The 18,585-nt window shown below is 40.6% G+C and overlaps 1 protein-coding gene across 1 annotated transcript in view; it reads right to left on the bottom strand.

Annotated features, from left to right (window-relative positions):
• The window catches only part of LOC141139902 (solute carrier family 12 member 9-like), a 289,342-nt gene that overhangs the window by 84,656 nt on the left and 186,101 nt on the right, over window positions 1–18,585 (bottom strand). Inside the window, exon 9 of the mRNA XM_073626475.1 lies at window positions 3,800–3,924. Coding sequence (XP_073482576.1) covers window positions 3,800–3,924 — 125 coding nt within the window. The remainder of the gene's footprint in view (window positions 1–3,799; window positions 3,925–18,585) is intronic.

The following is an 18,585-nucleotide window of genomic DNA, read 5'->3' as shown; positions in this document are numbered from 1 at the left end:
GGAGGCCACATATATTTTGCAGAGGTTGTGCAACTAAAATCTCTGTTTTTAATGCAAACTGTTAGACAGTACAATTTGTTTTGCTGGCTAGTTGGTAAGTTTTCTGGGAAATACATTTTGTTACTTGCTCTGTACAATTCTCTTCCATGTGCTCCTTACCATAGGTGTGCACAGGGGGTGTGTCGATTACCCCTACTGCCCGGGGTCCCCCCCCAATGTCGTGTACCCCCAACTGCATTGCTGCTGGCTTCCCTCCTCTCCGGCTGTTGCGGGGGATGTTTAAGGATAGAGAGTGAAGGAAGGCGCTAATCCATATGTAATTTACCGGCCCCTTCCTTTTTTAAATGAACACAGTGAACACACTCACTCACTGGGATTAATTTACTAAAGGCAAAAAGACTGCAGTTGCTCCAGAGCTTAGTAAATGAGCAGAAGCTCTGCTGACTTCTATCATCCAATCATGTTTTTTTTTCTGTGCACGTGATTATGTACTCTTTGCAAAGTAAAGCCTTATTTACTAAGCTCTGGAGCAACTGCACTTGCAGAGGGCAACTTTTTGCCGTTAGTAAATCAACCCCACTGTGTTCAGTCATTACTGAAGCATAGTAGACTGTGTTTACTATACTTTAGTTTGTGAATGAACAGGAACCCGCTCAGCACAGAGCACTTCTCATTCATTCCCTGTCCCGTGCAGCTGAGGCTGTAGAGAAAGGCGTGAGTCTTTGAGCTTTGAGGTGCACAATCCTAATGCAATAGGCTGAGCATACCTATGCTCCTTACTCTAAAAGTTATAAATTGGGATCCTTGTCCTTTTTGTTTAGCTTGCTGAAAATGTTCTTAGCCAGAGAAAAGAAAACAATGCAGCCCCCACATTTAAGGACTAGTAAGGTGAAATTGTTAACATTTTTGTTTTTGGGTTTACTTATCTTTTTAGCAGCAATAGTAATCACATTCCATAATATGCATACAGAGGACTACTACAGGGAGCATTTACAAATATCTACCTAAAGTGTATGTATGAACTTTTCCTATTTTCTCCATTTTGGTCTGGTAAATATAGCATTTAAGATGTTTTGTTTTATCTGCTCAATACATGCAAAACTATACCTGTTGATCTTGCCAGAAATCTTGCAAGCTTACAATATCCTGTGCTCTGTCCTGCACTTTTATCAGTTACATTTTTTTTTTGGACTATAAAACACATATAATGGAGAAGGCGTTCTGTAGTCATGTACTAAGGTGTAACACTGCTCCTCCATAGATACACTATGGTGGACAAAAAGTGTGTTATTGACAGTATCACTATCAAAAATCTTGAAAAAGAACCCAACAACTAAGGTAAAGAACAGCAAGTAAAAATTAAAAAATTGTTTAGAACTTAAAAATACCCAAGAGCTTCAATTTAAGCCTATGCACTTTCTTAACCTCCCTGGCGGTATGATTATTTCAGATTTTTGACGCTCTAAGCGGTACATTGTTTTGCACGGAAATTTGGCATTTTGTATTGTAGGCCTGTAATTCTTAGGAATAACACACTTAAACCTATCCCAGGTATGATAAAGTTTGAAACACGAAATCATAAATTATAATATAATAAATAACTATAAATAATTATAACAAATAATAATAATAAAAAATATTCAATAATGTAATCAAATCAAAAACACTGAAATTTGCTCAGTTGCAGAATTGTCACTGTCATTACTTTTCAGTGTTCGATGACGGATCTCCCCACAAATCACTATCACTCAATTCTGCGAGTGATTCTAATTTATTATCACTGTTTTCTAGCTGGTCTAAAACCACTTTTGATGTAAAGGGACGGTTTTGGTTGCTATGGACAATCTCCAGTTTCCAGGCAGAAAGAACAGTTTTTATAATATAAAACTGCATGCAGGGCACTGGAGAAACCACTAGGGACAAAAGGGATTTGAAATAATGTGATACACTAATGTAATCTGTAAGATTACAGTGTACTGTATATGTATTGTGTGTTTCACTTTTTGAATTTGGCGCCATTCTTCATACCCTTGCGTCGCAACGCTCGCAGGGAATAGAGCTCGGCTCTGTGATACATCGAACGGAGACACAGCCACCGCACACAGTGGGAGGACATGACAGAATCCTGGGGACAAGGTAAGTAAGCTGTACCTGGATCCTGCGATGCGATCCCGAGTGTGACTCGGGGTTACCGCTTTTGGTACTGAAAATCCACCCCGAGCCACACTCGGGAATACCGCCAGGGAGGTTAATGTGGAACTACACTCTCTCAATCAACACTGACTATTTTAATACTTATGCTGCAGTGCTAGCATTAGGAAATCATATCATATTTACTTGTTTTAAAAAAAAAATTTTATACATGTTACTTCCTGGTTTCCAGGCCTAGGAAAATAATGACATACATCCCAGGAATCTTCAGAAGGGGAGGTAGGGTTTTCTCAGTGTAGCACAATCTCCTGTACACGTGCCTAAGCTAAGGGCAGATTGATTCCAAGAAGTAAATGTTACATGGATCATCTGCCCTTACTCAAGATGGCCACAACCAGAAATGCTAGGTGTTGTTTTTCAAAGTGATTTCTCATCAAAATAAAGAATGGATGGATGGTTAAGTTTGAATAATAAAAATGAACTAAATAACATTTTTGATTTGTGGTACTCAAATGCAGTGTAGTTGCACTTTATTATTTAGAATCCCTGTAAGTAATCAAAAACAACACACTACTGGGTTGACTTACTAAAGGAGTAGGTGAGGCTGTATGTACTTCAATCATCCAATCCCACGCAATGGAAATGAAACATTTCTAAATGATGCTTAACCTCCCTGGCGGTTTTCCCGAGTGTGGCTCGGGGTTAAAATTCAGGACCATTAGCGGTAACCCCGAGCCACACTCGGGATTACATCGCAGGACCCTGGTGCCTCCTTACTTACCTTGTCCCCGGGATCCTGCGATGTCCCCCGCAGTGTCCGAGGGCTCTGTCCTCCTCCGAAGCCTCTCCTTGCCAGGCTCCGTTCCCTGCGAGCGTCGCGACGCACGGGGGCGGAGCCTGGCGGCAAATTAAAAAAAAAGTAAAAATCGTAACACATACAGTACTGTAATCTTACAGATTACAGTACTGTATGAAATGATTTCACATCCCTTTTGTCCCCAGTGCTTTGGCCCATGCCCTGCATGCAGTTTTATATTATATACACTGTTCTTTCTGCCTGGAAACTGGAGATTGTCCATAGCAACCAAAAAGTGTCCCCTTTACGTCAAAAGTGGCTTTAGACCAGCTAGAAAACAGCGATAGTAAATTAGAACACTTGCAGAATTGAGCGATAGTGAATTGTGGGGAAATTTATTTTATTACTATTTATTTTTATTTTTTTTTATTATTTATTTTTATTTATTATATTATAATTTATGTTTTTGTGTTTCAAACTTTATCATACCCGGGATATCTACTAGACTCTGGTTTGGACAGATTTAAGTGTGTTATTGTTAAGATTTACAGACCTACAATATAAAACGCCAAATTTCCATGCAAAATAATTGTACCGCTTTCAGCACCTAAAATCCGAAATAATCATACCGCCAGGGAGGTTAAAGTGAATGCAGGCTAATATTGAGGAAATAACCAAATATTTATTTAGTAAATCACTCCCTTTATGTTGTAGAACAGTAACTCATATCGATATTTACTAAACCCTTAGGCCCTAAAAGCAGTGTTTCTTTGTAAACTGGCAGAAATGGTGGACCAGTACCACTATACAAGTAATATGGCTTGCATAAAAACGAGTGACTTTTTCCATTACCTGAAATTTGGCGCAGATGCCCATTCCAGTGCCAGGCAGGCAAGTCCTACTGCAGCATATACCAGCAGGAAGAAAATGGTCGCAATTGAAGCAATGGTGTTTAGTTTTCCTGCAAACAGCACCATCTGCAAGACAACATAAAATGATTACAGAATACTGTCAATGCTCTAAACAATTTCAAAATATATTATTTTATTGGAAGAACACATATTAATTATAATTTCCTCTGAGGACTTGGATTGGCATTAAAACCAGAAGTATATCCTAGATTTTCAAGCAATGGTGGCAGTAATCTGGCATGTTTAAATACAATTTGAGAAAGGTGATTGCACACAATATATCAATGTCTGTGTTGTGAGTCGTGGCATATTGATGGTAGAATATCTAAGTGCTACAGTAAATGTAATCATTTTATATACACCAGTAAGCCCTTGGGATTTAATGGTGAGGACAGTACATAGTGGTAATGCAATGTTCTTAAATCTGTTTCTGGGATGACAATTTTTGAACTAATTACAGTCCAATGCCAGCAAAGTTTTGCTAGACTGTAACTTATGCTTACAATAAAAGGAAAAAAATAACCAAGTGTCTATAGCCTATAGCTTATAAAGGTAACAAGGAATCATTATGTCTAAATGTCTGGTTTCTGTTTTCCTCTTCTAGAAGTTTTATGTAGGAAGTGTTTTTCATCCTATGGGCAGATACCGGATCAGACTTATAATTCCTCTATCACTAGACCACTTTCCTAACCCAACTCAATTGGCTAACCTTAGCCCAAACTAAGATAAGCCATCAAAAGCACACAAGGAACACAGAGGCTACGGGAAGAGACGATGAACGTTACTACTGCATCAGTACACTTATAACTGCCATCTATGGAAGTAGGGTAACCCATCATGATACCACACTAGCAATTAGGTTCTAACTGTTCAGACCAGGAGTAAGTAAATTGTAACTACACAGAACAGCATTTTCCCAACAAAATCACACGGGCGGTTTATGGACAGAACAGCATTTTCCCAACAAAATCACACAGGCGGTTTAGGGTCAATGGGACCCAGCCAGGCAGTAATATATGTGGATGTGTGCTGTCTTTAGAAACCCTGCCACTGTAGGCCACGGTCTAATATTAGCTATGCAGAAATCCATCTTTATAAATAATAGAAATGATTTACAAAGGGGTCCAGAGAACCTCCAAGGATTTGTATTATGTTTGGTATTTACAAAATGTTATCTTTGTAAACATTACTGCTTTTTTTGGGAGGGAAGGGAGGGAAGTAACTAGACCTTAAATTGTAAATAGGCTTTATGCTCAACCCAACTTTTCCTCCACCCTCGCTCCCATCCAGAATCAATCATTATACTTACCTTTTTCCTGCAGTCTTCTGTCTGGTCCTCTGATGTCACAGGTTCATGATCCACTGGTGGCTGTGAGTGGTCTTTCCTCCTAGACCAGGCACTGATCACATAATAATGTGTGAGGAAAAGCACCCCCAAGAAAGCGTGTTTATAATAGCCTGGGCTAACATGAAGTGGATTGGACTATGCTGGGCATAATTTATGATGACTGGTGCAGGTTTTTGGGAAACAGCACCAGAGTGAAGGTGAGTATTGCAGCCAGAGCTGCTTTACAATTTTAAATGTGCTATGCCACTGACTACATACATTTTTTTTCTTTTAGAAATGAAGAGTTGGGCTAAACCTAAGTAGCCAAAATCATATATTTTACTTTACTTTTTATTATTGTTTCTGAGGAGGCTTGCTTTATACCCTGAATACAACATTACAATTTAATACAAGAGTTTATTAATATTTTAAAGATTGAACTGGGATAAACAAAATGTACTTTTTTAAATTTAATATTACCCCGCTATTAGGGTGGTCCTAGATTGCCTTCTGCAAGCAATGCTGTTCAGCTTTAAACAGAGGTCTTCAAACTTTCTAAACAAAGGGCCAGGTTTACTGTCCTTCAGACTTTAGAGGGGGCCGGAATGGCCAGTAGAAGCAGAAAATGCCCCAGCATCAGTGGGAGTAAAAATTACATAGTGCTTGTAGTCAGTAGAAGGAGGAATAGTGCCCCATCATTGGTATTAGTAGGAGGAATAGTGCCTAATTGTTTAGTATTAGTTAGGAATTATGCCCCATTGCTGGTGTCAGTGGGAGGAATAGTACCCCATCATTGGTGTCAGTGGAAAGAAAATGCCCCATTGTTGGTGCCAGCAAGAGGAATGGTTCCCCACTGTTGGTGTCAGTGGATGAAATGGTGCCCCCTTGTTGGTGTCAGTGAGAGGAATAGTGCCCCGAGGGCCGGATAAAGGCAAGCACAGGGACCACTTGTAGACCACTGATTTTGAACATCGCTTGAGATTACTGAACAGCTTTAAGGCCTCATGCCCACAGGTGTTTTAAAAAACGAGCTGTAAAGCTAGTACCAATGCCAGGAAAAAAGCAGCGTTAAAAACACAATTTTATCCGCATTTTGCATTGGCGTCAATGCGTGTTTAGCCGTGCTAGCTTTCAGCCCGCGTTTCTCTGTCTCAATCAAAATCAATGGGTCCCTATGGGAGCCCACTGATTTGAATAGAAGTCGCACCAGAAGTTGGATCAAGATGATCAACTTGCTGTGCGACTTGTGTGCTGAGAATCCTGAAGGGAAACGCCCCTTGTGACGTCATCGCTTGGGGCATGATGGGGTGATGACGTCACACGGGGCGTGGTCTCCAAATTACACCATCAGGTAGACCCGCCCCATGCCAATATATGTCATTGCACACGGCGGACCCTGCATTACACTGGGAGATCGCGTCAAGTTAACATCGGATGAGGAAAAGAGGGAGAAGACCCTGCAAAAGAGCAAAAATATAGTGGTGAGAGGACAGTGCAGAGAGGAGAAAAACCGGAGAGGGGAGAAGGACCAGCAGAGGGAGAAGACATCGCCAGAAGAGGGAGAAGAGCCGGAGCTGCCTTAATAAAATACTTTAAAAACCTGTGTAGTGTGTTTATTTTTGACACTTTTTTTTTTAGGTGAATGGGTAGGGGTACCATGTACCCAGGGCTTTTTTTTTCTCAGAGAAAAGGTGCAGGAACTCAACCATGCCACCACACACACATACCTGCCAAATGGCATCAAATATTTCTCTTCCCTCTGCATACAACCCCTCCCTCCACTACCCTCATCTTCTCCCCCCTCCTTAAAAGCTCCACCATCTGTCATATTTCTTACCTTTGTTGCAATATTAAGTTTAAGCACCTATCCGGCTGTAGTACCTCCCAGCATACTATACTATACTATACTATACTATACTATACTACAGTCACTTCCAAGGTATATCATGCACTAGGAGCATTAACAACTGGTCACCAGGAAAAAAATGGAGACCACAGAGGGTGCAGTCTACCATGCACCCTCTCCTGCCCATGACTACACTGAACCCTGGGCACCTGTTCTGTATTTCCCTTGTCCCTGTCTGGCACTCAGTGGGATCTGTGCTGGAGATCTGACCTGTGGGAGCTACTGGGAGATAAGCTATCACTTGTAAATACAGAAGCTGGACTTCAGTGTTACCAAGTGATAGTGGTGAGCAGGGAGCAGAAGACCTGAGCCAGAGGTGGTGGAACTGAGTTCCCCCTAGTTCCTGCTGAAAAAAGCCCTGCATGTACCCCATACTCATTCGCCTATGGTGGGGGCCGGTATCTGGGGGCCCCCTTGTTCCGATAAGTACCTGCCCACAGACCCCGACAACCACCGGGCAAGGATTGTCGGGAAGAGGCCCTTGTCCTCATCAACATGGGGACAAGGAGCTTTGGGGTGGGGTGCGCAGGGCCCCCCCTGCCCCGAAGCACCCACCCCCCATGTTGAGGGCATGTGGCCTGATATGGTCCAGGAGGGGGGTGCTCGCTCGCCCCCCCTTTCCTAACCTTCTTCGCTACGTGCTCGGATAAAGGTCTGGTATGGACCTTGGGGGGACCCCCACCCCTTTTTTTTTTTTGGTGTGGGGGGTTCTCCTTAAGATCCATACCAAACCGAAGGGTCTGGTATCGTCTTGGGGGGGGGACCTCACGCAAATTTTTTTAAAAACATTTTGACGGGGTTCCTTTTCAAGATTTTCAGCACACAAGTCGGATCATCTTGATACGACTTCTGGTGCAACTTCTATTCAAATCAGTGGGCTCCCATAGGGAACCATTGATTTTGAATAGAGACCGAGAAACGCCAGACGAGGCTTAACGCTGTGTATACAGTGTTAGGCCTCATTAAATCGCGTTTAACACCTTTTACTGGCGTCTGGCATTTTTAAAGCTCTAGCGCTGGAGCCTCAGGACGCGCTGGTCCTGGGGTTTTTTTGGAGCTTAAAAACGCTTATGCCACTTACAGCTCCTAAACGCCTTGGTGGGTACGAGGCCATAGGCTAACATGAAGAGGCGTTTTTAAGCTGTGAAAAACGCTCCTAAAAGCAGCTGTAAAAACGTCCATGGGCATGAGGCCTAAAACTACTGGATGGACCTGATCCTTTCCTTTGTATCAGAGTAAGGTACCAAAGTAAGCACGTGCTAAGATATTGCTCTCTTTAAAACAATCCATTTTTGTCACAGAACAAGATCTTTTCTTTAAAGGAGCAACATAACGAAAAATTCTGGTAAGTATATGGATATTAATAATAGCAACAACAGTATTCAGTATATGATATCCAAATAATTGTTTGAACAGGGTGTCCATAATCTGATTGCTTCTTTTGAAGCTAGGAATTTTTATAATATGTTTCCTATATATGAAAGTTAGAAAATATCCTTCAACAAGCATAAGTGAAAGATACTTGCTATGAGTTTACTGAAATAGAAACGATTTAACCTTTAACTGATACACACATAAAATGATATAATTGGTTTAGTAACATAGATGCTGAAGGACTGTGTGTGGGGGGACTGTGTTGTTCCTAAACAGACGTAAATGGGTTAATAGCTAGCATTTGCTGTACACTTCCATTTCCAAGGATCTGGATAAGCAGTGGAGAAAAATGCCTAGAAAAATAAACAAATTAATGAAAAAAGATAGCAGTGCCACTTTCTGTTTGGAGGAATGGACTTATTTAAGTGAAGCAGACACTGGTGATTTATCTGTAAGGTTCATGGCCATAACCCAACGCCTGCTGACTTCTGGCCCTCAGTCTGGGAGCATCATGCTGGATGGTGATGACTCTTTAACTGAATAACGGAGCATGGAGAGAAGACACCATCCATCAGAATAAACGCAGCTCTCCTTTAGCTCTCAATCCTATTTGTTCATAAAATCAGTTCCAGTGCCCTGGGATTTGTGGAGAAATAGAATTTCTTTCTCCTGGAATGCAAGGTGAGAACCCTGATAAAGAGCAATATGTTCATTATGCACCTGACAAAAGGAGATACCATAATTACTGCAGTTAAACAACTCACTGTTGTATAGACCAAGCACAAAACTCTGCAATAAAGCGGATAATTTGTATTACTCAGAGCAGTTCTAATGGCTCACTTTCTTTAAAGGGTGTTTCCAGGTTTAAAGAGCAATTCCAGAGAAAAAGTCAACTCAATCACTGGACTGTTAATGCTATTTAGAAAACACTGCAGCTGTGCCAGTGTCAGAAAGGATTTTCACTTTAATCCATTGTTCATCGTTGCAAAATATTACAAAGCTATTAATGCATGCCTAGGTTAGTTTTAGAAAAGAATACACATTAACCACTTAAGGATTGGGCCTCTTTTTTAGATATGTTGTTTACAAGTTAAAAACATTTTTTTTTACTAGAAAATTACTTAGAACCCCCAAACATTATACATTTTTTCCCCCTTAACACCCTAGAGAATATAATAATACAAGCACACTTTTTTTTAAAAAAATACACTTTTTTGAATTAAAAAATAAGACAACAGAAAAGTTAGCCCATTTTTTTATATTGTGAAAGATAATGTTACGCCGAGTAAATTGATACCCAACATGTAACGCTTCAAAATTGCGCCCGTTTGTGGAATGGCGACAAACTTTTACCCTTAAAAATCTCCATAGGCGACAAAATTCTACAGGTTGTATGTTTTGCATTACAGGAGGTCTAGGGCTAGAATTATTGCTCTCACTCTACCGATCACGGCGATACCTCACATGTGTGGTTTGAACACCGTTTTCATATGCAGGTGCTACTTATGTATGCGTTCGCTTCTACACGCGAGCTCGGCGGGACAGGGTGCGTGTAAAAAAATTTTTTTTCTTATTTATTTTACCTTTGCTTTTTTATTTTTACACTGTTTAAAAAAAAAAAAATTGTGTCACTTTTATTCCTATTACAAGGAATGTAAACATCCCTTGTAATAGAAAAAAAGCATGACAGGACCTCTTAAATATGAGATCTGGGGTCAAAAAGACCTCAGATCTCATATTTACACTAAAATTCAATTTAAAAAAATGAAAAAAAATTGTCATTTAAAAAAAAAAAAAAAAAAAAAAAGGCCCTTTAAGAGCTATGGGCGGAAGTGACGTTTTGACGTCGCTTCTGCCCTGCAGTGTCATGGAGACAGGTGGAGGCCATCTTCCCCTTACTCGTTCCAGTGCACAGCCACGGGAAGGATCCTCCGCCGCTGCAGACGGCTCCAGTAAGCGGCGGAGGGCACCAGATCGCAGCGGGAGGGGGGTAGCCGATAAAAGTGATCTTGCGGCGGATCTGCCGCAGAGACCACTTTTATCTTGTACCAGACCGCTGGCCAAACACGGCGATACCGGGGTTATGGCAGCTAGCTGCTGCCATAACAAAGATATCCATCCTCAAAGTGAGGACGTACATCTGTGTGCGGCGGTCCGGAAATGGTAAAATGATCATAAACATATCCGTATACATCATAAATTATGACTGCCTAAAGGGTCATTCATAAGTGTGGCAGCCCTTGCTGCCCCTCTGAAAAGAGATCTGCAGTGGATTGCTTTTCAGAGACATTTGACAGGTGGTGAGGAGGCGATGTGCCACCTCCTCACCACCTGTTTTAACCCTGTAAATACTGCACCAATGCACTGCAACCACATGCATTACAAGTGGTTTTGGCATGGCCCCATACATTTAAAATTTAAATTGGTCATATCTGGCAGCGATACCGCCTGCAGAATGCAATATGCTGTTTAATTTTTGCTTGCCACAGCTACAGCCCTGAGCAGCTGCATACCCTTCTTCGGGTGGGCGTTTCGGGACAGTAAACCTGCTGCTCAACTATCTACGTTTACTGCCCTCTGGCTGCCCATGTGAATAAGCCCTCAGTCATCAGTAAGGTCACTACTAGGTTTTCAGTACAGAAAACTAAGATAGATTTTGTTTACTTACATTAGATACTATGGGGTTGATTTACTAAATGCAAATAGACTGTGCACTATGCAGTTGCCCTCTGCAAGTTCAGTTGCTCCAGAGCTTAGTAAATGAGGTAAGGCTTCACTTTGCAAAGAGTACCCAATCACGTTCAAGGAAAATAAAAAAAATGAATTTTTGCTTGCAAAAATTGGATGGATGGTGGAAATCAGCAGAGCTTCGGGTTACTATGCTCTGGAGCAACTGCACTTTGCAAAGTGCACAGTCTTTTTGCCTTTAGTAAATCAACCCCAATGTTATTTCAAGTTCTACCAAAACAACTCCTCTGGGTTTAACCATGGTTTGTAAACTAGGATGACTGGGTGACTACACAGGCAAAGCACATGTTGACTTTTAACTGCACACTTAGCACTTAAACTGACCCTAAAACATAAAGCAGAATTGTGGCCAAAAATAATAAGATAAAAATAAACAGCCAGTTAAAAGATAAAATAACAATACAAGCTTTTCTTGTAATCACCTTCAGTACAGATATTTCCCCCGCAGTACTTTTTTCTGCACCTAGATGTCTGATGGCCAACATCATTCAACCAACTTCCACTTCCTGGTCCCACCCCAGCCTGTGACTGGACAGTGAAAGGAGGAGCAGCACGGTGATAAGTTCATCTTCCTGTCACTCTGCTTTCTCTTCCTATCAGCATGTTTCTTGTTAGCACTGATCGGTTCATTGTACTGCTTCTTACCCTCACACACTAGCTCTGTTGTACAAGGACTGCAAGAGGCTGATGCCAGGGCAAGTACTGAATGGAATTTAAAAAATACATTCAAAGTAAAAATAAAGGCAAAACGTTTTTTATTTTATTTTTTTCATTTTTGGATAGAATGGGGGAGGGTCATGGTAAAAAACCTGACTAATGTTATAATCCCTCTCCACTCTAGACAAAACAAAAAAAAGTTTTGCCTTTAATTATACTTTAATGATGTTTTGATGATTACAGAGCTGCATTATTTTATATCTGCCTAGATTGCAGCTTTAGGCTGGGTTCATGTTAATTGGATGCGGGTTTCCCCGCATCCAATTAGCATGTCAGGAGCCTGTGAGTGGCTCTCTATGGAGCCGGTTCACACAGGTCCGGGACGGCTGCGGAGCGAATTGCACAAATGTCCTGTGCGTTTTCTGGTCCATTTCAGGTCTGAATTCAGCCGAAAATTCGGACCGAAATCGGACCTGAAACGGTGAACAGGGATGCACTGGACCCCTGCTGTGAGCCGCTCTGCACGGAGATGTGAACCCAGCCTTAATATTCACTTTAAACCTAAGGCTGGTCATACATGTTCAATTTTCTTGTACAGTTTTCCTTTAGATTTACCATAAACTATGTAGTGTAAGGGCCTGTCTAATTGGATACAATTGAAAGTTGTTTAGTTTTGACCTCATATTATGTGTTTTTTGGTAAATCTAAAGGACAATTGTACAAGAGCATTGAACATGTATGGCCGGCCTAACACGTGATTTATTCCCTAACTTGAGCCCTTAACCTCTTTATAATACTTAAAGGATATCTGTAATGAAAACTTGTTTTTTTAATTTTGTAAAATGGATAACACCATTTTTACCTTTGCTGTCTGCCCCTTTGGGGTGAATGCTGATTGCCTTCTGGTCTGGGGACACAAAAGGGAATGAGAGGATCTCTCCAAAGGAAGGGAAAACCCACTCTAAGGCCTGGTTCACACTTATGCATTTTTTAGCGTGTTTTCAGTTTTGCAGAAACACACTACAGTCCATATAACATGGTTATCTATGAATATAGTTCACATCTGTGCATTTTATGGAAAAGGCCAGGGACTTTTTTCTGGTTTTTAGACTTCAATGGATGAAAAGCGTGTTTTGAGAAATGGAAAATGCATCTGCAATATGCAAACTGCAACCTGCATAGGTGTGAATCAGGCCTTAGTTGTCACCATAGCAGGTTTCCCCAATGGAAGATTTAATTGTTTTCAATTTTCTCTCATTTTTTTGTACCGGGGCAATGGCCATGACAACAAATACAAAGAGTAAAAACCTTCTTATTACCAATATTCCTTAATGAATTTCTGGAACTTTACCCATAACTTGAGAAAAAATGATATTCATTAGCAGGAAACATGTATTCCACATTAATAATTATGCTACCAAAATTAGTGTGTGATGTAAATTGCCTCCAGCATTGCTCCTGTTTCTTCTTGCTGGAGGCTGCCATTTTTGCTGAAGCCTAGAGAACCTGAACAGCAGTAACTCTATAGGCTGCCAAAAGCAGTAACCTCTGAGCCACACTCGGGATCGCATCGCAGTATCCAGGCAAAGTTACTTACCTTGTCCCCAGGATCCTGTGATGTCCTCCTGCTCTGCCTGCGGGCTGTGTACTCCGCTTGATCTATCACTGTGCCGGGCTCCGTTCCCTGCGAGCGTTGCGATGCCTGGTGCCAAATTCGAAAAGTGCTTTGTCCAGTGCCCTGCATGCACTTTTATATTATATATATATATACTGTTATTTCTGCCTGGAAACCTGAGATTGTCCATAGCAACCAAAAAGTGTCCCTTTATGCCAAAAGCGGTTTTAGACCAGCTAGAAAACAGCGATAGTGAATTAGAATCACTTGCAGAATTGAGCGATAGAGATTTGTGGGGATATTAGTCATCAAACACTGAAAGGAACGAAAGCAACAATTCTGCAACTGAGCTCATTTCAGTGTTTTTGATTTGATTACATTATTGAATACATTATTATTATTATTTGTTATATATATTTATAGTTATTTATTATATTATAATTTATGATTTTGTGTTTCAAACTTTATCATACCCTGGATCTCTACTAGACTCTAGTTTGGACAGATTTAAGTGAGTTATTACCAAGAATTACAGGCCTACAATATAAAACGCCAAATTTCTCTGCAAAACAATGTACCGCTTTCAGCATCATAAATCTGACATAATCATACCGCCAGGGAGGTTAAGACACAACACCAGAATTAGGCTATAATGACAGAAAAGGGTCGCATATGTTTGCTGAATCTCTTCCAGTGTAATAAAATTGTCACACCCCCCCCCCCCCCAAAAAAAAAAGTTAAAAGCAATACCACTTAAAAGAAGGTTCCTTCTCAGCATCTCTCTGCAAAAAATTATTTAATTATAGAAAAAAAAAAAAGTTGGATTATATTTGGCAAATATGAGTAGAGAACTAGTCTAGCTTTAGTCATTTGTCAATTTTTAAAAAATATTTATTAACAAGTCCCATAGCTGTAATGTACTTTTCAGGTCCTCACTGGTTTATCGCCATGTCTTCCATTTTTTGCCATTGCTTAGTTCCCTCATACTGCTCATCTGTGTGGCAAACACACAGCCAGACAAAGGGTTAATGTGGTTAAAGCACTCCATCCTCAGTGTTCATTATCTGTCTCTCTTCCATCTTCTCTCAGTTCCCCTCACCTCTTGCTTCTCTGCGTCGGTTTGCCCTTGATGGATAATATGTTTAACACTCCATCACATTGAGTGTGGCAGCTTTACATGAAAATCAGGAATAAATAACAGTTCAGGTGCATGAGGATAACCGAGACAAGGTACTACTAAATGGTCAATTACCTCTTACCACTGGGAGTCATATATAAGAAGAGAGACGTGAAATAACCTGTGCATAACAGATGTGGCGAGACCCTGTTGGTTTCTGTAGGCACTTATCATTTAAACTGGACCTATATACAAACATTAACAAAAAGCTACCTTAAGTTTATTTAGGCGGAATAAATAAACCGTAACGGAACAGCTGAAATACTTTCCCCCCAGAGGCAGCCAAATGTGCAAATGCCTAGGCTTTTAGTCACATGGTTTCTCTTTTAAAAGGGATATTTAGAGTTCAGAAGGTATTTACTACTCCCTTTTATTTACCCACCTCTGGAAGACCATTATCATTGCTTTATCTAGTGTATGTTCACTTTATAAATGTCAGTTTCAGTATTTTCTAAGTACCCCCATTCTCTTAAATGGTTGGTTTACCTTTACCAAAAAAAAAATGCCTATGCAGGAAAGAGTTGTCTGTAGATACAGTAAAAACAAACTGTGCAGCTTTGACCAAAATTGAATATTGCGGAATAGCCTTTGATATGTGTTTTCGAAGGCTGCAGAGAAAAGACAACTGCAGATAAACAGGTACAAGTTATGTAGGAGGATTTGCTTAATCTCTGTGTATCACCTGAGGCCAGTCACTTCACTGGGCATATGGAAGGCTTTACAACCATTTTAAGCTTTGGTCCTTGTGATGCTAAGTCCCACCCTCTGTCTTTCAACTGTAAAATGCCAGCGTTTCATTACGGAGTAAAGGGTCAGTCTAGATAAAGCTAATATTACATATTTAGAAAGATGCTGAACAGTTCAATTACTAAAGGCATACCTCCCACATGTCCTGGATCTCAGGGGACTGTCCTGGAATTTCAACAAAATCCTGGGATCAGGACTTGTCCCAGTGTTGAGTGCTGGAACTGTCATTTCAACAAACAGTGGTTCTATGCAAGTACTGTCAGTTGAAGTGATCTCTGGACAGACATTATTCTATCACTGATGTCACTAGTCAGAAGCCCGTGAGGGACAGGCAGCTTGTGTCTTTCAAGTAATTATAAGTCGCTGACACCAATGCAAGGTAATAATCCCACTGACTCCAATGCTGTTTTTTAATTGAATCTCACTAACACCAATGCTAGGGGGATTTTTTTGAACAACACTGACCACCAACACTAGTGTATTTTTCCTCCAGCTGACCACTAGCACTAGGGTTCTTTTCTCCTCCCACCAACACAGAACATTCCTACCCCCTCACCCAACCACCACCATGAATGACAAGGCTCTTTTTCTATAACTGACAAGCAGTGTTATGCCACTTACACATGACGGGTTTTGCCGTCGGAATAAACTCCGAAGGTTTCTCCGACAGAACTCTGCTGGAATTCCATTCAAGCGGTCTTGCCTACACATGGTCAAACCAAAGTCGGACCAAAGTCCGACCGTCCAGAACGCGGTGACGTACAGCACGTACGACGGGACTAGAAAAAGGAAGTTCAATAGCCAGTAGCCAATAGCTTCCGTCTCGTACTTGCTTCAGAGCATGGGTCGTTTTTGGTCCGTCGGAACAGCATACAGACGAGCGGTTTTCCCGATAGGAATTGGTTCTGTTGGAAATATTTAAAACATGTTCCATTTCTAGGTCTGTCAGAATTTTCGAAAAAAAAAGTCAGATGAGGCACACACGCGATTGGAATAGACGATGAAAAGCTTCTGTCGGACTTTTTCTGTCAGACATTCCGCTCGTGTGTACGTGGCTTAAGAGGAACTACTGTATGTTACATACTGCTGGTCACTGCATTCCATAAGCTGTGATGAACATTACACAGTCCTGGCCAAGCTAATTAGTGTTTCAAATGTTGCTGGTTTCTATTTAGGCATCAGCTGTTTTAATTAAGTTCTTTTAAACTTGGAGAAAGAGTAAACTCTCTATGTATATTCTGTGTGCAGAAAAGCATATGTAATAGGAGAGCTTAATTTAAATAAATGATCCTTTGGGGTTGATTTACTAAAACTGGAGAGTGCAAAATCTAGTGCAGCTGTGCATGGTAGCCAATCAGTTTCTAACTTCAGCTTGTTCAATTAAGCTTTAACAAAGAAACCCAGAAGCTGATTGGTTTCTATGCAGAACTGTACCAGATTTTGCACTCTCCAGTTTTAGTAAATCAACCCCTCTGTGTCATAAATTCTGTGTGTCCGTAAACCTGTCTTTTGTGGGTCATTTTTTGTTAATACAAGACCTGTGGCCTTGTATACAGAATATGCAGCACATAAGTCTGTAATCATGCTCCTTTAAGCTACATCCAATATTCAGCCCAGTGCAACTACCCCTGTTTTTCATTGTGGAATGCACAGGAGTGTCTTTCTTTGTCATGTTCTAAAGTTAGGAAGTATAAATTAATAGTTTCCTAGGTCTTTCAGGTATTATGGTGGTAAGATCTCTTGAGTTCCTACGTTTTGGATTAGGCTTCCTGCAAACTGCTGCCTAAAAATGCTCAGTTTTCAGGCATATTTTTTTTTTTTTTTTTACTGATCTAAAATGCAGCCCATTGTTTACATTGTGCCTGTGCACACATGTGTGTATTGATCAGTAAAATAAAAATGGAAAAATCTGTGTTGCCGGTCAGTATTCTGGCACCCATATGCACAAATACGCCCAACATAAATGTCTGAAATTACATCCAGAAATGCTGATGTTCAAACATCAGTACTATGTGCAAGAAGCCTAATGTAGTCTTGAAAAAATTTTTGTATAATTGGAAATGCAGCCATAACAGGTACGGTGAATCTGCCTTTAAATTAGTTTCCTTGTATTTTCCCTGAGAGAAGCAGCCAGCCAGGCTCTAATGCCTTAGGCAGTGTTGTCAATCTAACGCTGGAAGATGGTTCACATGTATGTCTAACAAGGAGAAACCCAACTTATAGGTGAGTACTATAAGGGACTGATCTATAAACATGGAAGCTGCTTGCAACTAAAAAAGTAAATAAGAACATACATGTGGTAATAAAACTGATATTCTGATATAATTTTTTTCTGATTAATGCCCTCCTTGCCTGGTCCGTGAGTTTTGGTGTGCGGCCGTCTCTTGGCAGGTTTGCTGTTGTGCCATGTTCTTTACATTTGGTTATGATAGATTTGATGGTGCTCCTAGGGATCATCAAAGATTTGGATATTTTTTATAACCTAACCCTGACTTGTACTTCTCAACATTGTTCCTTACTTGTTTGGAGAGTTCCTTGGTCTTCATGGCGGTGTTTGGTTAGTGGTGCCTCTTCCTTAGGTGTTGCAGCCTCTGGGGCCTTTCAAAAATGTGTGTATATGTAATGACAGATCATGTGATACTTAGATTGCACACAGGTGGACATTATTTCACTAATTATGTGACTTCTGAAGGTAATTGGTTGCACCAGAGCTTTTTATGGGCTTCATACAAAGGGGGTGAATACATACGCACATGCCAATTATCAGTTTTTTATTTCTGAAAAATAGTTTTATGTATATATTTTTCTAATTTTACTTCACCAACTTAGACTATTGTGGTCTGATCCATCACATATAATTCAGATTAAAAAAAACATTGAACTAAAGCCTGTAATGTAACAAAATAGGTAAAAAGCCAAGGGGGGTGAATATTTTTGCAAGGCACTGTAACTGTCCACCCCCAACTCCCCAACTCCATGTATATAGAGGCTCATCTCCAAAAACAGTACAGTCAGTCTATCAAAATGCATGTATATGTTTACTGTACTTTAACCACATGACCTCTTGAAGGTTTTACCCCCTTCATGACCAGGACATTTTTTGCTATTCTGCACTGCGCCAGTTTAACTGCCAATTGTTTGGTCTTGCAACACTGTATGCAAATTAATTTATCATT

The sequence above is a fragment of the Aquarana catesbeiana genome, linkage group LG04 (assembly GCF_042186555.1).
Source record: "Aquarana catesbeiana isolate 2022-GZ linkage group LG04, ASM4218655v1, whole genome shotgun sequence".
Lineage (NCBI taxonomy): Eukaryota > Metazoa > Chordata > Amphibia > Anura > Ranidae > Aquarana > Aquarana catesbeiana.
The sequence above is the reverse complement of the archived record's forward strand: the minus strand, read 5'-3'. Positions and strand labels throughout refer to the sequence as shown.